At 33.4% G+C, this 23,333-nt stretch overlaps 2 protein-coding genes across 4 annotated transcripts; one reads left to right on the top strand and one right to left on the bottom strand.

Annotated features, from left to right (window-relative positions):
- Positions 1-5,823: 5,823 nt before the first annotated feature.
- Positions 5,824-14,936, bottom strand: LOC120281662. Its single transcript, XM_039288356.1, has 5 exons — positions 14,573-14,936; positions 12,064-12,157; positions 6,722-6,759; positions 6,512-6,647; positions 5,824-6,411 (listed from the first exon to the last, which is right to left on the bottom strand). Exons 1-5 carry the CDS (start codon positions 14,897-14,899, stop codon positions 5,996-5,998), a joined length of 1,011 nt encoding a protein of 336 aa, XP_039144290.1. The 5' UTR covers positions 14,900-14,936; the 3' UTR covers positions 5,824-5,995.
- A 3,354-nt stretch (positions 14,937-18,290) lies between these two features.
- On the top strand, positions 18,291-20,330 carry LOC120281805 (50S ribosomal protein L18). Of its 3 annotated transcripts, XM_039288499.1 has the most exons (3): positions 18,342-18,384; positions 18,476-18,515; positions 19,842-20,330. In XM_039288499.1, the coding sequence occupies exon 3, from the start codon at positions 19,847-19,849 to the stop codon at positions 20,189-20,191; it is 345 nt and encodes a 114-aa protein (XP_039144433.1). In that variant the 5' UTR covers positions 18,342-18,384; positions 18,476-18,515; positions 19,842-19,846; the 3' UTR covers positions 20,192-20,330. The 3 variants fall into 3 exon arrangements, with proteins under 3 accessions (XP_039144432.1, XP_039144431.1, XP_039144433.1); XM_039288498.1 differs by lacking the exon at positions 18,476-18,515 and having other exon boundaries at positions 18,291-18,384; XM_039288497.1 differs by having other exon boundaries at positions 18,335-18,515.
- The last annotated feature ends 3,003 nt before the right edge of the window (positions 20,331-23,333 follow it).

Below are 23,333 nucleotides of genomic sequence, written 5' to 3'. Positions count from 1 at the left end.
GTATGTCTAAGCAATCCATGTTGTACTCACATGCCTTACATTATGGTCTCTAATGCACTCATGCTTGAGAATCCCATATTTTATTTGAATTGTCTCCTTGTCTTTGATCATGGAAGCTGCCTACAAGTAGAAAGGGCAACCCTTCTTATAAATTGCCTTGCATCTTTTCTTATTACTGGGTCTAAAATTCATAGCATATCTATTCTTAATCTTATAGTTCCTAACAACCTCCTTAAATTGTTTAAAGCTACTGAACTACATTCCAATTGTGAAATGTGATGGATCCTTTATGTCAATTTCTTCTTGGAACTCTAAGTATTTTGGTCTGCTTGGACCTACAACTTCATCATCTGTTGAAGAAGCTGAATGCAAACATGAGCCAGATTCCCCATAGTCAGAGTTAAATTCTTCTTCTTCATGGACATGACATTCTGCTCCTATTCCTTCATTTCTTAAATGGCTAACCATGTCAGGCCCCATGACATCATTATTGCCCTCATTTATGTCTTGTTCCTCATTGTCAAAGCTATATTCTGAGTCATATAACTCACTCTCTTCATTATTTTGTCCTTGTTGTCAAGGAGAAGCATCTTGCATATCAACATTCTCATTTATGTCCTGTTCCTCAGCATCATTCCCAGCAGCATCATCTTGCATACCAACCTTTTCAAATTTAAACAGTTCCTCGGCATCATTCCTAGGAGAAGCACCTTACAGCTCAACATTTTCTTCCACAAATGGTTCATCAACATCATTACTTGCATGTATGCTGTAGACCTTGGCATATATACTTATCAGCTTATTTTGGGAAACATTTGAAGCCATCTCCAAGGCATCTAGATCATTTTTTATTTCCGTCAAACCTTTTGTGGAAGCCATCTCCAAGACATTACCATTAAATCTCAGCCACCAAAATGTGCAATATTCTACTTGCAAACCCAACTCCTTGGTCATGCCTAACAATTCTAATGTAGACATATTATCAATACAACAGTAATCTATATAGCCAACAAGCTCCATGCTTTCCCACTTATGCACCTCATCACTTGTGTAAGACAATTTTATTGTGAAGTAATCACTACCAAGTGCTGAAATATAATTTTCCCAACAATAATTAGCCAGACATGGAATTGATTAAATGGCCACAATTATGCATCTCAGGCTTATCTTATTGTAACAAAGGAAGTCATGGATAACAAAAGAAGCTAATTGATTAAAGGAAGTCATGGAGAGAAGCATTTAAATGTTCTCCATAGTTCAGCTTTCATTCTAGATACGAAAATCATATTCACTCATCTAAGTCCTGCATGTACTTAAACTATAAATTGCAATGGCACAAAAAAGAAACAATGGGAATAATAGAATTTTCTCAAAATAAGAGGCCATTAAATATTTGAACATACTAATCATATTGTCGTAAAAACCAGTGACAAACAAACAAGAGATGTCATCATTTTTTGTTGAAAATACATCTACACTAGCTTGCAACCTTCTTTCTATTCCAGAGCCTTGTACCACATGGATTTGACTCTTTAGACAAATCTCACATGTAACTCCAAAAAAATCCTACAAGTATGTAGAAATTATCCTTTTTTAAAACTATAATTTCTACCAAGATTTAAAAACCAAAAAAATATATATTTATAGTAGTACGTATTGTTACAAAATATCACATGAAAATTTTTCCAAGAAAACATGGTGCATACATCCTCATCAAATTGCAAAGCAAGATGCCCTCATTAATAGAACACTATAGATTTTTTCAAAAATTGTAATTAAACTAATTAAACACCATAATAATAATTAACCAATGAAAGTTCTCCAACCAACCATCCTAGCACCTTGTGCAAAGTCAACAACCATCCAACTCCCCAACACAACTCTTGTTTTTTAGTCTTCATAGAAACTCCTAACCATAAACCTAACCCTAACCCTAATTTTTCTTTATTTTCACAGCATGGACCATTATTTATCTCAAGCACATTCCAGCTATTCCCAAATAAAATAAGAACTCACCGAAGACCACTCTTTAACGTCCACTTATTTTAATTCCCAATTAAAATAAGAACTCACCCAGGACCACTCTTCAATATTTATATTTAAAGATATAAATATAGTCTGAAAAGGTACACCATATTGAGTTATAAAAGTTGGCAGTTAAGCAATTAAGAATTATAAAAGTAGCCACTTAATTTAGCATTAGAATTACATCTGTTGCAGAAGCTGAATGCAAATCATCAATGATCACCATTCAACACTATAAAAACCATAGCCTTTAAAAGAAAAACAAATCAATCAATGTACACGAACACATTTACACAAGCACCACTGATCCTAACATTCATATAAAATTCTAATTTCATGAAAAATTGGCAAAGTACTTACGATAAGTTGGAGATCCTAAGTCATGGGACCTTATCGCCCCATCGACGTCCATGATACAGTCAATATGAGCAAATGAAGGCTAGTATATGGCCGAGGGCTGGTTGGTGTTCGCTAGGTCTCTAATCTAGGGCAAAGAAGTGGCAAAGAGAGTGATGGCTGAGGGATGGCTGGCATTCTCTAGGGCAAAGCTAACGGGGAAGAAACTGGAAAGAAGGAGAGGGAGAGGGAGAGGGAGAGCGATAGGCTAATGTGGCATCCTCCGTGGCAAGAAGGGTCACCACCTGGATAAGTCACCCAGCTGGCCAAGCCACGTCTTCAACTGATGTGGAAAAATTAAATCCACGGCTGGATTTCGGCGGACACATCAGCAAGCCCTCACCGAAACCATCTCAATACCCTCCCGTTGAAAGAAATCAAACCGAGGTGCTCAAATTGATTCAAATCAAAGTCATGTGCTCAAAATAAAATAAGTAAATACTTAGGTACGCACAAAAGAAAATAACCCATTCTCTCTCTCTATGTATATATTGCTCTTATTCTTCATATATTTATATATATATATATATATATCTTGGTGCTCATATTCATAATAAGTCTTTCCTGTTTTCTGGTTTAATTTTGATGTGTAACTACATCTCATGCATGTTAACAACATCTATATGTATATACATATATTGCTCTTGTTCTTCATTTATATATATATATATATATATATATCTTGGTGTTCATATTCATAATAAGTCTTTCTTGTTTTTTGGTTTAATTTTGATGGGTAACTACATCTCATGCACGTTATACATCTCTTGGAAATTAAACCAAAGGTGCAAAAGTTATCTTCCAAGATGTAACACTAAAACAGCTTCAAAGCCCAACAAACGCAGCCGAACTCATGTTTGAAAATCCTAACCACTTCCTTGTCAACTCTAGATCAATGGAAGTAGATCAATAGAAGTTGGCCGGAGATTCTCCCTGCTGGCCGCCAATGAGGATTTGGAGTCCGGCAATGTTTATGTCATGTTTCCTATGAAATGGCTCAATGCAGTGATCACAGCTAGCGGGAGATATGGGTCGGTTACTGATGGCTGCTAACTCAGCTCTCCCGCGAGCTTCTAGTGGGAAGACTAGGGTGTTGAAGGATTTCCATCAGGCAACGCCAGAGGTGATGGTGAATAAGGATGAAGATATATATAGGAGGTGAAGGTTGTGTTAGAGAAAGCAGAGATTGAAGAAGAATTTAGTGGATTTTGTGGCGTGTAGAACACTGTCTTTTAGGAATTTATCGCCCTCAGGTCTGCACCAGGTTTTGCAACAATTCCCTCAGGATACAACAAAATCCCAAGATCAAACTTTACAGAAAAGTAATGATCTTCTTTGAGAACTTTTCTATATTTAAAGAAGGTGAAGAGGTGTGAATAACGGTTGAATTTTTTTTTTTTTTCTGTTAGAGAAAACAACTGCCATCTCTTCGTTAAAATAATAATAATAATAATAAATCTTAATTCAACCCAAGTGCCCATTCATAGATTAAATAAATAAATATATAATTATAATAATAAATATATATATATATATATTGGAGGGCCTACTTGCACTTTTCTCAAATTCAATTATTTAATTTCTTTATTATCTTGTATTATATAAATATATGCCCGTTCTTCTCTTTAACCCATGTGGGACTAAACTATTCACACATACTATACTAACAGGTTGTTGTTCATCATCATCATCCATGCTTGAGTTTAAGTATAGGTTGAGTGTTTGCAGATCTAGGAAGCCATTGTTGGAAACCATTGTAGAAGAAAACATTTGCCCAAGATGATCATAAATTATATGCTCTCTACTAAAAATGGTAAAAGATTTACCCTTTTAGTGCAAATCACTAAAAACGGTAAATCTTACTGTTTTCAGTGAATTTAAACTAAAACGGTGATTATTTCACCATTTTACCTAAATCCATAATTAATTAAAAAATAACTTATTTACGTAATTAAAAAAATTATGTAATATTTAAAAAAAAAAGCCTCCCAATATTCATTCCCTCTATCCAATCATTGTTTTTATTCTATTCTCTCCTTGTTATTCATATCCCCATTCCTGTTCCCATTCCCTCCTTTCTCATTCTTATTCCGTGATCCAAATTCTTTATCCTAAAGAAGCCTAAGTCTTTTTGTGCCTATGTGTTTGTTGTTAGCAGTTGACTTCTATTCATTTACCCAAAAAAAAAATTGTTCAAATTACTTTGTCGAGCAATGAAAACCCAGTAGTACCCTACTACGGGTAAAACCACCTTCTTACAAAGCTTGCACCATCATGAAACCGTTCCCCAACCCTGCCTTCCATACTTCCTCTCAAGAAACAACTTCTCCCTCCCCCTCCAACAGTATCATTTTTATATTTCGAAGAAGCTTCATGTATTTAATGACTAGTAGGTTTTTTTGCAAAACAACTACTGAAGATGCTCAAGTGGTTGCAAATCACTTCAATTATCCAAAAACATATGCGATTTATTGTTGTGAAGAACATCTATCAACAACAAAATCACATTAGATGTCCATCGGCAGCAAACACACTAAGTGGGTAATACAACATGCTATGCAGGTAAAGCATGTTACTAACCATCGAGATGAAGGAACACACTTTCTAAATCTCACCACCAAGAATCCGCATTAAACAACAGAATGCAAAGTGACAAATAAGAAACTCACTATGAATCCCTTTTCATCCATGGATTAATGCAACATCAGCAGCGCCGGCACCATCCAAAGCTTTTTCCATGACTTCTTGCAACAACCAGATAGCATCCTTCAGGCCTTTGCATCATTTCGATGGTGACTATAACCCTTTTTTTTTCCTAAAAGTTCTCATTAAATTCCATAAAACCTTGCATCAAATACATTCTTAAAAGTTTATTTCATTTTGTTTCAAATTAAAAAGGTAAAAAAGTCTTTATACAGAGGCATTTATTAGCCGCAAGCCCGCAGCATCGATGATTCATTCAAAACGCAAGGTTTTGCATGTCCTGCAGGCCAGATGAAACCTGTTCAAGGACCTTTCCACTAAAACTAAAGTGAATTTCAAAAAACTTTTGACAGGGAGCTTGATTGGACACGCAGGAAAAAAAATGTCAAAAAAACAGTAGGAAAAAATATACTTGTAGGCCTTTAATGACTAATCAGAGGAAACCTACTGAAGGACGTCAAAGGTCCTACACACTAAAACTAACCATGATTGTGGATTTCAACAACATTTTGACAGGGAGATTTACACCTAGGACAAAAATTGTCAAAAAAAGGTAGATAAAAAAATACTTGTTGACAATTAAAAACTATCTAATGACTAACCAATCAGTTTGAAATTTACATGGACTACTAAATTATACACCAGAAAAATTACCTGTCCAACAGAACATCAATGTTGGCAAATGGAATAAAACCAGGAAAAATAATAATGTAGGATCATTTTTTAAAATTGATCATCTTCAATTCAGAGTTCTTAATCATTATAAGCAAAGCAACAAGGTTGGAACCAGTTCAACCTTGCAATATATATGCTAAAACTCTTTTCTGTGAACAAAGAAAACAAAATGAGAGACGTTCATGCTCATGTTAAGCTAGAGCTCACTATCAACATCTAAACAAAATAAGTAGGCCACCAATCCCAGAACAGGAACAAACCTGAGGTTACCAACCAGTCCTTCATTACTTTTCCGAACATTTTGAAGGTTGCCTCCTATCAACCACGGCTGAAAAATGGAGTAAAGGCATATATCCCAGATAAATGCATAGGCAAGCCTCTCCGAGGTGATATACATCTGACAAAACTGCCACCGATCTGCAATACCTCCAAAACCACCATCAATGCGACCAAATAGAGCCCACAATGCTGAGGTCACACAGACGGCTGCTCCAATTAGTCCAACTACTGATGCACCCCTCGTCATCAAGGATCCTAATCGTGAGGCTTTCAAGGGAGGTTGCTCCACATCAATGTCATTGAGCCGGATTGCCATGTAAGGTATCAGGAAAGCTAGCATTGATGCGAAAGTTCAATCAGCAAGTGATTGCAACAACAGATACCGAACTAAAGCAAGTAAATTAGAGCATTCTGATTTTGTGATGGGACATACTGTTTGTAAGGAACATTTGTAAGCTCCATAGGACATCTAATGACCCTTTGTATCTGTCCCTCCGACGGTCGGTGAACAATAGTGGAGCAAACATAAAGGTCCACCCAATTACAAAATTGAATAAGCCTTCAGCAACCTGAGAAAAAAAGGATGAGGTGAGGGCAGTCTTAGGAAAGTATTTTTGATGCGAGAGTTTTAGCAGCTTCTTACAGGATGAAGGACTGGTTCTTCAATCATATGAATGCCAGCTATACTGCCAAAATAAGCATTAAAACATAAAAATTTATTAATAACACAGATAATATGTAAAACTAGTTAACAAGTAATGTTGGGTCAGGCATCTCAATTAGTCCACCAACAAAAGGAAAATGCATACATGGATTTGCATCATTGATGACCTTTTAGAAATCAAAGTTACAGGCTGTACTGAACAAAATAGAGTCAAGGAGTATCAAAACAAAGAAAAGCATGTCTCTGATAATTCTGATACACATGAATAGCCATAACAAACAATTTTGTAAAAATGGTTCTTATTATCTTTCAAACATTCCAGCAAATTAAAAAAAGAAACAAACAAACAAAACCAACAGAAAATTGTAGGCCAGTCATTCACATAACGGGATTTGTAGATACGAAGCTTTATTTAGAAGAGGGAGGAGTAATACATTAGTTGGGTTACATGCACACTATCATACTCATGATTTTTTTCACACCCTCATGCATTGCTCCCTGCCCTATTTTATAGCCAAATCAACCGCCTTAAGTCACCTTCATAGTACCGCCTCACATCACTTTTACTTCACCTCATGTCTTTACTGCTCTACCTACCGCCCCATATCACCATCATTCCGTTCGCTTATCATTCCTCTAGAAAATGGGTCATTGAGTAAACATTCTAACACTCCTCTTGACCCATTTTTGACACATTGAAGCATCAAGAATTTGACCTGTTGTAGAACTTTTGTGAATATTTCTTCAAGAAATCCTCAGCATATTTTTTCTATAAGATGAGAACTCCTTCCTGATGATCAATCTCGATTCCAAGGAAATAATGCATCAAGCCAAAGTCTCTCACCTCAAACGCCTTCATCATGGCTTCTTTAAATTCTTGAACCATCTTCTTGATGTTCCCTATATATATGCCATCATCCGCATATAGAATAATAACAAGAGTATCAAATTTAATTTGGAACTTCATGTAGAGAGTTGGCTCACTCATGCTCCTCCTAAATCCATGCTTTGTAAAATATTAATATATTCTACTGTACCATTCTTGTGGTGCTAGCTTTAACCCATTTATCACCTTTTTTAAGTTTTGAGACTTTGTCTTCTTTGCCTTCAGTGCTGAAACCTTGTGATTACTCTATGTAGATTTCATTTTGTAGATTTCCATTTAAAAATGCAGAACTTATATCTAATTGTTAGATCTTTCACTTTTTTTGTACTAGGCAGTGAAGCACGAATTGTGTGGAGGCAAGAAACAGGAGCAAAGGTTTCAATATAGTCAATACATAGTTGTTGCGAGTATCTTTTTGCCACTGGTTGAATTTAGCAATCTGCAGTTGGCTTCATCTTGCAAACCCACTTGACTCAGATTATGTCTAACTTCAGGACGGCCAATGAGTTCCCAAGTTTTGTTCTTCTCGATCGCTTTAATTTCTACCATAGCTTTTCTCCAAACTTCTTCTTGAGATGCTCCTTCATAATTTTCCCATTCCTACTTTTACTTCCTTTGGACTACCGATTCCTATTTTTTGGAAACAACTATAGTTATTGGAGTTTCTAAATGATCACATTCTTAATTGTCCAAAAAAATTTATAAGACATTGTAGAGAATGGGTACGAACCACTAAGGAGAGAAGAAAGCAGCTTCTAAGAGCAATACTAAAAAAATATAACGGGGCTTTTTATATTATTCAATAAGCTTTGTTAGAGGCTATATGCCTTAGAATTATTGAAGCCAAGACAGCAAAAAAAGCTTCGGAAAACTAGTGAACTATAACAAGAGTTCCAAGGATCAAAACAGGTACCGCCATCAGGCTTCAATCTCAAAACAGAGAATTTAAAAATATAAAAATGAAAGATTATGAGACTGTTTAAGAGTATGATGAAAAAATAAAACAACAAACAAACCAAATGAGAGCTTACGGAGGTGATATTACTAACAAGAGAGTAGTATAAAAAAATATTAGTGACCTTCACCAAAAAGTACAACTTTGTTGTCACCTCTATTGAACAATCTAAGGATATAAAATCTTTGGCAATAATGAATTAATAGGCTCCCTAGAAGCACATGAAAAAAGACTAATGATGCAAAAAAAATAAACTTTTAAAAGTGCCTTTGAAACAAAAATAGATTTTCGGTCTCATAAATCTAAAAATAGTCAAGAAACTCATGGAAAATACAAGAAGAGGAAAGCTTATCCAAAAGGGAATTGTACGTCTTGCAAGTTTTGCAAAAAGAAAAATCACCCAGAAAAGAATTGTGGGTTTCATGCTAAAGCACAATGTCATTTTCGCAAAACATTCGCCCATTTAGAAAAAGATTGCTGCTTCAAAATTAATTACCGTGCTAATTATGTTGAAAAGAAAGAAAATAAACAAAACACAAGTACCAAATAAGGCGAACATGATTCTGGGTATATAGATAGTGGATGTAGTGTTCATATGACCTAATGAGTTTATATTCACTGATATTGATACTTATGTGAAATCCAAAGTAAGAATGGGGATGGTGCCTTGGTATAAGTAAAAGGAAAAGGCACTATAACACATGAAACGAAGAAGGGCTCAAAATTTATTGAGGATGTATATTTGGTCCCTAGTCTTACACAAAACTTGCTCAGTGTGGGTCAAATAATAGAGAATGGATATTCTCTATTCTTTAAAGAAGGCACTTGCACCATCTATGATAAAAATAAAATTATTGCCTTTATCAAAACGGCAAAATAGAAATTCCCTATTCAATGGAAATATACCAAAGGCATAGCCATAAGAACTCAAACTGGTGAGTCTTGGTTATGGCTATCGGGCCAACAACATAAGAACAAAGAAGCTAATTATTAGTCTAGATTTCAAGTTCAATGAGAATGCTGCATGGAACTGGAAGGAAAAGAAGATAAAGAAGAAGCATATCACACAATCAGACATCCCATCAGCACAGGGAGAGCAAACAACACAAGAAGAAAGAGATGTATCCAACTCTACTTAAGACATTACACCATCCCCACCCATGACGAGGCAGGATGAATCTTCTTCAAAATCTCCTATTCAAAAAGTGAGAACTCTTAAAAGAAATTTATGAAGCATGCACATTCACAGCTCTAGAACTAGAAAATTATGAAGAAGCATCTCAAGAAGAAGTTTGGAAAAAAGCTATGAAGGAAGAAATTAAAATGATCGAGAATAAAGAAACTTGGGAACTCTTTAACCATCCTGTAGAGGGACATTATTGAAGTCAAGTGGCTGTGAAAGTGGAGCAAGACTGATCAAGCAAGGAAAAGAATATTGAAAGGCTTTTATGTAGAAGGAGAACAAAGCTTTATTTAAAAGAGGAAAAAGTAATACACTGGTTGAGTTACACACACTATAATACTCATGATTTTTTCACTTACCTCATGCACTACCTTGCATGCCTTTTTATAGCCAAATCAACTGCCACACATTACCTTTATTATACCACCTCACATCACCTTTGTTGCACTGCCTCACATCAATTTTTACTTCACAGCCTCATGTCTCTATCACTCCATCTACAGCCACATGTCTATATCCATCACCCCGCCGCCTTATCATTCCTCTAGAAACATGGGTCAATGGGTGTCATACTAGAATGGTCTAGGTATGGTATACATGCTGCTTTAAGCTTCCTTATTCAGCCGTAATCTTTGACACCACCACCATACTTTGAAAGGTCTAGAAAAAGGATCAGTCTTCCAATACATTTGTTAGGCAAAGTTCAGCAAAACAGGCATTGCCGCTTGAGTGTCGGACTGAGTTAACCATGGTCGAGAAACGAGATTTAAGTTTATAGCTTGAGTTCAATGTTTACTACAATCATTTCCAAACAGTAGTCACTGACTCACTGTTAATAAGTACTCAGGATTCCTCCATTGGAACAAATAAGGACCGTCTATCACATGCTGATCTTGCAGAAAGTTGGTTCTTTAAAACCATTAATTCTAACTAATAATTCTTTCAATTCTAAACTTCATTTTCACTTTGGTTTGTAAACTAAAGTGTTAAATTCAATTCTACAGAATTCAAGCTTCCAGTGAGAAAATAAGAGCATCTATGCATCAAAAGATTTATATATATTTGCAGAATAAAAGATTTAATTGGTTCAACTTCCAAATGATATATGCTCTAGCTTATATTAGCTTTTCAAAGGTGGGATAGTTCAAACAGTCTAAGGGATCAATATCAAATCTAGGTTTACATTGGCATTATGGCATAACCAAAAACTACTTTACTTCTAGATAATATATGTTGTAGAGAATATTTCTGAACCATACTTGCACAGAGATTGAATAGCAGTCAATCCAAGAAATCACACATGAGACTAGAGGTGTCCAGACAGTTTAGGCTAATCGAACAACCATAAATTTTGGTTTGATTATTTTTCCAAATTTCATTTTTTGGTTACTAACCGAATCAAAATATTATTTCAGTTCCGAATTTCAGTAAGTGATATTCAAATTTTTAGTTCAATGAAAACCAAATTTTGAATATAGTATCAATATACTATACTTATATATAATACTATTAACATTTGGTTATATTCACTTTTTTTAGCTAAATAGTAAAAATCTGGTTTCTTTGGTTCAATTTCTGTTTTCCCTTTTCACGAATTTTGGTATGCCTTTGCTATAAAGATGGAGTTTAGTTATAATTAAACTAACAGAATGCACAACCTTACATGAGCCCACTAGGGATATATTACGAGCATATCTTAGATCAAAATTCAAGTTCTCCGCTGCAAAGGTGCTTGACTAAAAGAAACCATTAAAAGCTAACCTAAGTGAGTGTAGCAATAGAGTTGGTCTTATCATGTAGTGTCACCAAAGAGCCCAAATCGTATTATAGTCTAAAATAAAAGATGTGCAGAATATAATACTATTTTTCTTTCATTTTCTATCTTTTCAGCAAATGTGTGGACTATATGACACTACCCATGGTAAGAAAGAAATGGCTTATACCGCACATGTGTCTTCCAGTCATTGGAACTACAAGGAAACCAGTTAAAGAGAAGCATTTACGCGTTGAAATTTTGCCAAAAAAGATTTTGTTGTTGGGTTGGAACTGATTTAAAATTCTTCATCATGAGGGTAATGTTGAAACTTCCATGTGTTCAATATCTCTGAATACTTACCAAGTCCCTTGAATGGTCAAAACTTACTAAGGAAGTATGTTTCTCTTGAAGAGTCAGATCACTTTCTCCAAATCTCATAGAAAGAACATAATGGCTGTGTTCCTTGTTTAAATAAATTTAGAGGTTCGAGTTTGAAAATATAGTTACTGAGTTAAGCTACAATCGGCAAAAGAAAACATACCTGAATTCAGTATCGGCACTACAAAGAAGAAATTTAGTGAGAGCCCCAATAGATCATTGATGGTTTCTGGCTTGATAGACCAAACAGGATCACCCTGATCACAAATTAATAGGGTCAGCTTTAACCAGTAAAACCATTCTAAATTAACATGAGTAATGATCTTTAAAGATAAGAAGTAAGAGAGTGGTGTATAAAAAAAAATAGAGTGTGGTGTATAAAAAAAATAAAAAAAAAAAAGAAAAAGAAAATCCTATTAGCATGGAGTTGATGATTAAAGAATCTATTCCGGTAACAGTATGCACCACCACATAATGTTAGGGGATTGATTTGAACATCAAACAGATCCACATATGAACATTGATAACTAAATTGAGGACATTGGATAGAAAAGAAAATATGACTCATAGCAAAAAGGACCAAATCTTACAACACTTTTGCTAGAATATTAGTATTAGCAAGTGATGCTGATGTTTGTAATGGATTCAGACGAATGTAAGGAAATTGAAATGCCATTAGGAGGCACAAAGTCCCAGGGATTTTGTAAACTAATGGTGCCAATTGCTCTCAAAGACTATGCACTTTTTTAGATAACTGAATAACTGGATTGAAGATAATTGAGGCTTTAAAAACAAGGACTGAAGAAATCTTGGAAAACTTCCACTATATGTTTCCAGGAGACAACTATTTCTCAAAAGATAGCCTTGTCTTAATATCTAATTTTACCTTTTTCATATTGTTATTTAAAACATCAGGTTCATATTATCTCTATGACTTATTTTCTCTCTCACTCTCTCAGTTGTGCTTATTGATTCATCACGGTGGTGCTTTCATTGATCTCTCAGCATAGTTGAGGGTGCAAGACTCAACTCCTGATGAATACGTTAAGCATCTCTAGGATTGAACAACATCTCATCATCATATGCTAGACTTCCTTGAATGCCATCAATATCAGAATCACTCAGTCAGTTGGTGATGCATGTTACTGCTTGAGATGACAAAACAAACAGAACTTGCAGTCTATAACTAGAGGTTCCTCAAGAGGCATATGTTCATATTCCAAAGGATCTCATGATATCATTTATGGTTCTCCAAGAAACTATTCAACATCCCATTTTCTGCATGTTCTTTACAGCTGGAATTTCCCAATTTTGATGGCACAGATCCATCAGGTTAGATCATCATCGCACCGAAGATGCATAATGATTCACAATCTCTTCTCTCTATATGGATGTTAAGGCACTCCAATGGTTCCAATGGATGCATAAGAATAAAAAACTGCATTCATAGGTTCATTTTCCTAAGGCTGACGAGATTTGTTTTAGCCTGTTGGAGTTTGAAGATCCCCAAGGTGCTTTAGCGAAGATCTTGTGCTTTAGTGAAGATCTCGCAAACATCCACAGTGGATGAATATCAATCCTAGTTTGAAACTATGGCCTATAGAACAGTGGACCTTTAAAAATCTTCTTTGATTAGTTGTTGTATTCTTAGGGCTCTGAGCTGAGATTCATAATGAGGTTTTAGCAGCATTTCAACCAATATCAATGGCTCAAGCTATTAGATTGGGTCACTTATGAGGAAAATAAATTGGCACAAATTCTTTCACATTCCAACAACTTCCATGGTCTTTCTCTTCCAAAACTTGGTGTTAGACCTCCTCTCATTAAATCTACCACGCCTGCTGTTGACACAAGAATCTGCCTCTCTCTCTAGATCGAGACAGACCTCAATCAACGGGTTAGATGGTGATGATCTAGATGATGATCAGATGATGATATTAATGATGATGGAAGGACAACATAAAGAATAACAAGGTCTGAATATCTTCCTTCCCTGCTGTCTCTATGAAGTACTAAAGCCCTATAAAAGGGTAGACCTCTCCTAACGAGTGTTGTTTGTATATACAAATATTTGAATTCAAAACCATTTGCTTAAGCAACCTAAGTCTCTACCACTCGGACTAACCCTGGTGGTTCCAATAACATATTTTCATCAACGCTAGATGATAAAGCTCATCAAAGTATTCCATTTACTCCAGATTACAAATTTCATTCTTTCAACAAAAAACTTAATATAGTATAAGGTCATTAAACCCAAATCAATATGTATCATCTTTCACCTAAGCAAATACAATTTCCTCACGTCCTTCCAAACTAGTTCACATGCTACTCTAGCTAATCCCTAAAAAAAAACATTTCTCCATATAACCGTACAGAAAAACAACATCCACCTTAATTGCTCACCTAGATAGCTCATCAATTTGGGATTAAACAAGCTCATTTAGCCATACTCTCTAAATTCTCAAAATTCATAAAGAAAACATTCAAGAGCACAATAACAAATAAATAAGTAAACCTTAATATTCCCTTCGTTGTTTGCTCGTAAACCTACCACAAAATCTGATTTTTAAAGCACTTCCAAAGCCATTAAACCAACAAGAAAAGAGACCTCAAAATCCAGACAAAAATGGAAGTCAAAGAAAGAACAGAAGAATAAAAAGAAGCAGCATTACTGGAGCATAGGGAAGGAGGAAGAGCCAGAGGATATAAGCAGCCTCAGCAGACCAAAGAGCGGCCTGCAGCGCAATCCTTCTGACGGGATCACCATCCTCCTGAACCTGCAGCTCCTCATTGAAACCTTCCCTGTTTTTGGCTTTGCAAGGACCAAAATCCCTAAGGAGAGACCGGCAGTAATGAGTGTGTTTGCAGGCAAGCAAGGTCTTGATCTTGGTGGAATAAGGGCTGTGTGTTGGAGAGGACGCGGCGGGGAGGAGAGGGAAGTGGTTGAGATTATGGGCATTGATGCCGGGGCTGCTCCACAGCACTGAGCTCCATGCCATCCTTTCTCAGTCTCGGGGATTTATCACCATAGCGCTAAGCAATTCGATTCTTAAAAAAAAACCTTTAAAGCCATTTATTTTTTTTATTTTATTTTAGCGACTAGTGACAAGATACACCAGTTACTAGGGATGGTAACGGGTCGGATCAGGTGCGGGTTATACTATACCAATACCCGTACCCGGTACAACTTGGTGGTTAAACTCTACTGCGGTGACGATACTGTGGGGGAGGTCCTGCGGAAAAATAGCTCGACGCCAGAATGATAAAAAGCTTAACACCCTTTTAAAATCAAAAATAAAATAGGAAAAAGATAAAAAGAAAAAATTGTAAAGGTCGTCTTATTCAAAACCCCAATTATGGCATCTCCTCTCTCCCACTTCACACCTCGGAACGCACTATTCTTATAGTCTTATAGAGACAAACGCGCTTTCACATTTTCTTAACCCGAAATAGCTGAGGAGAGGAAAGGTTCCTTTTTGAGGGTACTCCCGGGAACAGATCCAGTGGAGACGGGGTGGGGCCTGTAGCTCAGAGGATTAGAGCACGTGGCTACGAACCACGGTGTTGGGGGTTCAAATCCCTCCTCGCCCATAACCGGCCAAAAAGGGAAGGACCTTTCCTTTACCTCTAGGGGCCGCTAGTATACCCGAACCCAACGGGTTTTAAAAACCCCAACCCACACCCGCACCCGACGGATAATCAGATACTGCGTGGGTATACCCTCCCGCCTCCATATTAAAAAAATCAATAAAAAAATATTTTTTATATAGAAAAATAACTTACAAGTAATTATCATATTTTTATAAAATAAAATAAAATTATTATAAAATTATAAGACTAAATAAAGAGGAAAAATAAAAACCCTAAATTATTAAGTTGTAGAACATATTAGTATATATATATATTATATAAATATTTTAGTAATTTTAATTTCGGGTAGGATACGAGTTCGGGTACGGGTCGTGTATTAGAATTCCCATACCTGCATCCGAACCAAACCCGGTCTAATCGGGTTTTACCGTCAAACTCAGATCAAATCGGGTTTGGGTATTATTGCCATCCCTACCAGTTACAATGACTTAACTGACTTAGATTGCAGAATAAATTCCTCATCATCTAACTCTCAAATGGAGAATTAAAGATATTCCTCACATAGAACATTTAAACATATATTATTATTTTTTGATTGTAGTATTTATATTTTGTTTAAATAATTTGTTTTTAAATTTTTTAATTATTTGATTTTTTTCGCTTTCCATAAATATAACGAGGTTTCATATCCACATAAATATTTTTCAAACAAATTAACTAATTATTATTAATATTGGATTGAGTGTGGATTATTATCGACTTATTTTATTTTCCAGTTTGGTCTTAATAATTTATGAAATTAATTTTCATTTTAAAATTTGTATTTATCTTTTTTACTATAATAATATTTATATGTGTGACAAAAAAAATTTACATTTTTAATGATTTTTTTATTAAATTATTTATGAAGTAAACACAAAAATGAAAAAATAATAATAATTAGTTATTTCAGTTTCAAAAAGTTTATATGTTCTTCTATTAACATATAATTACATATTTTAATAGGGTATGCATGATAGATCTATATATAGGCTTTTTTTTTAAAATATTGCTTTTTTTTTAATTAATTACTAAAATAGGTATTTTTAAAATTATTTACCAAATTAGGCATTTTTATTTTTTTAATATTAAATTTTAAATTTTAATAGTCGTGGGTTCACTTGGTTTTTAATATTAAAATTTTTATTTTTTTAAAAAATCGGCAGGTCCCACTAGTTTTTTTAATATTAAAAATTTATTTTTTTAAAAACTCGAGATGGGTCCTACTAATTTTTAAATTAAAAAGCAATTTTCTAGCTAAAAAGCCTTATCGTTTCATAAAAAGTTTTCAGTTAGTTTTATTCACACTTATTTTCACTAATCCTATGAGATAAAAAATTATGGGTAATATTCGGTTAAAAAATTTAAAAGATAAAAAAATTGTTGTGGTTAAAATTTTTTTATACATAAAAAATTAAAATTATCTCGATAATACATAAAAAAATTAAAATTATCTCCGATATTAGAATAGTCGAAAGATGTAATTGTTAGGGGTAGGTGGAGAGTATTATTGGGGGTTGATGGGATGAATTATTGGTGGCAGTGGCCTCACACCCTGGTCATGAGTATTAGATCGAATTCATCCATGCTAGTCAGTTTGTTAGGGTGGCGAGTGGGCGCCTACATGCTTTCTTATGAGGATAATTTTTGGGCACTCACTGATGAATGGATGGTTATGATGAATTTGATCCCAATAGCTGCTTGTGAATGGGGTGAGGTGCCTACTTGCACGATAATTCATCCCATCAACCCGATAATACTCTCACGCTCCCTAACAATTCATCTTTGACTATTCAATATTGGAGATAATTTTTAATTTTTTTATGTATTATTGGAGATAATTTTAATTTTTTTATGTATATAAAAAATTTTAACCACAACAATTTTTATCTTTTAAATTTTTAACCGAATATTACCCATAATTTTTATCTGTTAGGATTAGTGAAAATAGAGTGGGAATAAAAGCTAGTTGTAAAAAAAGCTTTTATGAGAATGATAAGGGTTTTAGTGTAAAAGTGTTTTTAATTTAAAGCTAGTAGGGACCCATCTCGGTTTTAAAAAAATAAATTTTAATATTAAAAAAACTAGTGGGACCCTGCCGATTTTTTTAAAAAAATAAAATTTTAATATTAAAAAAATCGGGTGGAACCCACAGCTATTAAAAATTTAAAATTTAATATTAAAAAAATAAAAAAATGCCTAATTTGGTAAATAATTTTAAAAATACCTATTTTAGTAATTAATTAAAAAAAAAAGCAATATTTTAAAAAGAAAGCCTATATATATATATAATATGTATGTGTAAATAAATCAAATTTTAATAGGTTTACATAAAAGGGTTATATATATATATATATATATAAGGAAAAACATCATCTCAGGGGACGTCCCCTAGATTTCAAATATAGGGATGTTTTTAAAATCTAGCTAGTTGGATCATCATCCGATGGTTGATTGATTATATAAAGCATGTCTAGCATTTTTCTACTGTTTCACTGATCACTATACTGACACTGTAGAGCGTGGTTTCTCTATTTCGTACTCGATAAGAGCCGTCGATTTTTCATCCGATGGGTTACTTATGGACATCCCTAGATTTGAAATCTAAGGACGTCCCTAGATGATGGGTTCTCATATATATATATATATATGTATGTATGTATATATGTAATTAAGTGAATATGCAGGGGGCATGTAGCCAAAAGAACAACAATTATTTGCAAATGCATCTCAAAAAATAATATTCACAAAATAGAAGGGGTCAAATGAAAACTTGATTTTCTTCTTCCTCAAAACCCCAACCAAAATTTCTCAGCTCTACCTCTCCGCGCCGCCGCCGATCACCTACACTAAGGTACGCTCCACCCCATAATTCTCCAGATTTCTTGTGTTTCATCGATTCCTTGGCATTGTGATGGTTGCAATTGTGATGTTGGTTGGAGTAGAGATGTTCTGAGATCGGAGTGATTTGCTTTTGAATCTAAGGTATACATTTTCCATTTTGTTGTATTGAGATTTTTATATACCTCAGAATCAAACTCAAAATTGTAGTCTGTTTTGGAAATGATGTTGTTTGACTGCCAAAAAAACTAAATTTATTTTCCTAGGGGAACAAACGGAGTTTATAGTAGCATTGTTTGATAATCACTTCGAATTTCCTTTTAAAATTTTTCATTTAGTTAGGTTGGGATTGTTTTGTTGTTGTAATGTACCTCAAAATCATGCTGACAATTGTAGTTTGGCTGCCAAAGAACTAACTCTACTTTTCTAGAAAAAAAAAATTTAATCAAAGAGTTTATAAGAACATGGTTTGAGAATATCTTCAAGTTTGTGTAAAAATTTTCCGTTTTGCTAGATTGGATTGTTTTGGTACTGTAATATGTATCTTAGAGTCGTGGTTAAGATTGTTGTTTCTTTTGGAAATGGTCTTCTTTGGCTGCTGAAGAGCTAAGTTGATTTTCTTAGAAAAATCAAAAAGTTTATAGTGGCATTGTTTGAGAATCAGTTTGATCATCCCCATCTTTCAGCACTATGAACAATTAGTTGTAGCATGAATGATGAACCAAGAATATTACTGTTTTGCATTGGGATGTATAAAGAATTTTCCTTGCTATACACTGTCCTGCAGTAGGCAGTGGTGGTTCATGAGTATTGTCCAATGAGTTTTAGTTAGGGTTTGTCCTAATCGTGCATGGCAATTGTAATATGATTTGAAGTTGGGAAAGGAAAACACTGAATAAAAAATAATGGTATGAAAGATTAAATTAGACTTTGAATGAAAAAGAGGCTAAAGTTTGCTATTGATTCAATGGAATGTGTTAAGGGATCATGAGTGTTCTCTTATATGGATATACATGGTTGTTTCTGATGGTTATAATTTCCAGTGGATGAATCAAATTAATTTGATTCTAATCTTTATTTGTTAAGTTATGCAAACCTAGATTTTCTGATACTTTGCTGAAGCTGTGCATCTCTGAGAATTTTTCACAGGTAATTAGCTGATAATCCATACAATAATTAAATTTAAGCATGCCTACACACTGGTGCTCTCTTATCTGTTTTGATTTGATTTGATTTGGTACTATCAAGCATATAGATAAGTCAGGCATATTCTTGAGGTGAATAACCAATCTTTAGATTTGTGACATTGATAGATATTAGCAAATATCAGTTCTGTATTTGATTGGCTCTTCAATTTCATTTGTGTATTTGATTTATGTTATTATTTGATACATTTTAAGGATGACACCCTGCTTTCTGCTTTACTGCATCATAGTTATATACCTTATTGTTTATGGCTATTGGCCACAGCCACAATGGTCATCCCTCCCCCTGTCAGACCACCCAGGATCATCAAGTACCTCAAGCCCTATGTGCTCAAGATGCACTTCACAAACAAGTACGTCAGTGCCCAAGTAATCCACTCCCCAACAGCCACTGTTGCATCCTCCGCAAGCTCACAGGAGAAGCTGCTTAGGCCAACCATGGAATCAACAAGAGACGTTGCAGCTGCTGCAATGATTGGAAAGATACTAGGTGAGCGACTGGTGCTCAAGAACATCCCTGCTGTTTCGGTGTTCCTGAAGCGGGAGCAGAAGTATCATGGCAAGGTCAAGGCCGTGATTGATTCATTGAGGGATGCTGGTGTGAAGCTACTCTGACACCTTTCCCAACTTTCCTTACAAAATTGTAGAACTTGTTGGCGATTAGTATTGTGCACTTCCCTTGTGTTCACAAGTTGCTTTGTGGATTATATGATCATAACATTGACTTATCAGAAAACAAGGTAATGTTTTTTTCTGACTAAGTTTGATCAAGTGCAAATCTTATTGAATGTCAAAAGTCACCTTTGCATCAGAAATCTTGCTCAGTGAAAGGGTATTGCATATGTTTTTAAGAATGAAGGTATGCTTATGTTTCACTTGTTTATTTGAGGACATTGAGGCACTTAAACTTACGTTGCTTTGAGATTCTACTTTTTCTCCTTTTTTGTGATAAAATTGTGATGTTTTGATATATATATATATATATATATATAAAAATGTGGGTTCAAAGTCAAGGATGTAATGGGCCATGTCTTCTTGTATTGAAGTTGAACTCAGTTATCACTTGATTGATGTCTGAGTCGCACTACGGAAATTAATTAGTTTTACTTTACATTCCAATTATTGACTTGTATGATCAAGCAACCTTTAGTATAATTTGTAGAGATAGTGCTTATTTAAATATATACATATGTACGTGTTGCTTGTAAATTGTATTAATAGAGATTTGTAAGTAAAGCAATGTAAGGTAATTTAGTCATGTAGAATTCTTATTTGATAATTGTAAATATGTATGATTATGAGTAGGATTGCAAATGAACCATATTCAAAAAAAGCTCATTCATAAAGTAAATGAGCTGAGCTTGAGCTTAACTTTTGAGTTCGAATAATTAATTGAGCGGAGCTTAAGCCATGTATTGTTCGGCTTGTTAAGGCTCGTGAACCTGTGCAAGAACTTAAAAAACGAGCAAGCACATGGGCAGACTTGTGAGCCTATTAACGAGCTTACTAATAAGTATTTTAAACAAGACTAATAATGAGCATACTTGCGAACATGTTAAATATGGTTTTTTCTTGAGTATGGATGGATTTATGTACTAAAAATAATTTATTAATGATAATTATTATAATTTAATTTTTTTTATAAAAACTATATAATCTACAAAACAAATTTTTATAAATTTGAGCAGAATTTTAAAAATATAAATTACATAATCTACTCAATTTTAAAATATATCTTATCATGTTAAGAATGTTAAGAATATCACTGTCCTACAAATATTGAGAATGTTTATAATAATTATTTGCTTGCCTTTAGAAAGGGACATTTCAATTTTAAATATATTAAAAAGTAGCAATTGCCCCATATTATAGATACAAATATTTATTAAGATTATTATAAAATATTTGTATGCTACATCGATAATAAAAAGTTTTTAAAATTTATTAATAAAATATATTAGCATCAATAATTATATCTTATATGCACAATACATACACACATGTATACACACATGATTCATCCTCATATTGCTTGTCTTTAAAAATAATTTAAATGTACAAGATAATTTAAATTATAATAAGTATCTTCTTACATTATTTACCAACATTATTATCAATACTCATATGCACCCTATGTTGATATTATCAGACATATAAATTAAGAGTTACTATAAAAATTTTCTTGAAGACATAATAATATAATCATTTACGTTTGGATTAAACATACTATATTGATATTACCTAAAGTTATTTATTAAGATTTACTAACTGCTACCAAAATCTATTGGTATAAGTTAGTAATTAATAATAACATATTAAACTATTTACATAAAATTATTACTCTATTAACATAAGTAAATATACATGGTATATACATAAGTAAATATATAACTAAGATTGAAAACTTATTATATATTCGGCCCTATTTATCAATTTACATAAAACTTATAAATTAAAATTTATAAATTAACACCTAATAATTAATAATTAATGATAATCCATTAACTGAATTAAAAATTCTTAATATAATTAATCTTCATCAAAAAATAAATAAATAGGAAAAATAGAATGAATTAAAGAAAATAAAATATATAGACAATTTGGGCTATTAGTAGTCTTCGCTAGTATTTTTTATTATTTTAATGTATAAATCTTTGCTTAAAATAATCCAAACCAAGTTATTAAAAAAAAAATTGTTACAGGACAGGACCATGAAATTTATTAAAAAAAAAAAATATCAATTGGATACCTTAAACTCTATATAATAATAATTGATCTTAAAATTCTTAACTTTTGTGCTGCCAAACTAATCAATTTAAATATTTAATATCATAATTCTTTGGATCTTTGGATGATCAAGATCAAATGGCTGAGTTTGCAATTTGATGGTGAGTGGGATCAAACTGCTAAGGTCCCGTTTGGAATGCGGAATAGTAATAAGAAGGGAGAATAAAAAAAAGGGAAGAGTGTGAATGAGAATAGGGGGAAAGAGGATGATAATAATAAAGGTGTTTGGTTGGAGAATTAAGAGTTAGGAATAGAAAAAAGTAAGAGAGATATATAGTATAATTACATCTATGCCTTTCTATACAAATAAAATGACATTTTACAAAACAATAGTTTATATTATTAAAATTATCATTAAACATTTCTAATATATTTAACTATTTAAATTTATTATTATTATATATTTCATCTAATTAATATAACTTAAAATAAATTTGTTATTTTCAATAATAAATAATTAGCATGATTTATTATTATTAAGTATTTATAATATATTTAATTATTTATTTTAATTAATTAAAATGAAATATTATGACTAATTAATATAGCGTAACAAATGTTTGTTATATTAATTAATAAATAAATAATGTATTTTATTATTATTTAATATTTTTAATATGTTATTTATTTCTTTTAATTGTAATTAACTATTTCAACGGATTAATATAATTTAACAATTATTTATTTATTAAATAAATAAAACACTAATATAAATTTATTATTATATAAGAAGGGTATAAAAGTCATTTTATTACTAAGGAGTCCAAATGCCCCAAATTTTAGGAGGATTAGAAATGGACCACATGCATGCATCTCATGTCCATGAGAAAATACAATAAAAAAGAAGGCAAAAAAAACTTTAAAAACTAGCGAGATATGCCTCATGAGCACTCTGCTGGCGCATGCCGGCCACAGTGGCCTGCCTGGGTGTAAGCTTCCCACAGGGGCGCACTTGCCCCGAGGTGGCAGG

This window comes from Dioscorea cayenensis, chromosome 18 (genome assembly GCF_009730915.1).
Source record: "Dioscorea cayenensis subsp. rotundata cultivar TDr96_F1 chromosome 18, TDr96_F1_v2_PseudoChromosome.rev07_lg8_w22 25.fasta, whole genome shotgun sequence".
Classification (NCBI taxonomy): domain Eukaryota; kingdom Viridiplantae; phylum Streptophyta; class Magnoliopsida; order Dioscoreales; family Dioscoreaceae; genus Dioscorea; species Dioscorea cayenensis.
Note: the sequence above shows the minus strand (reverse complement) of the source record. Positions and strands in the feature narration are given on the sequence as shown.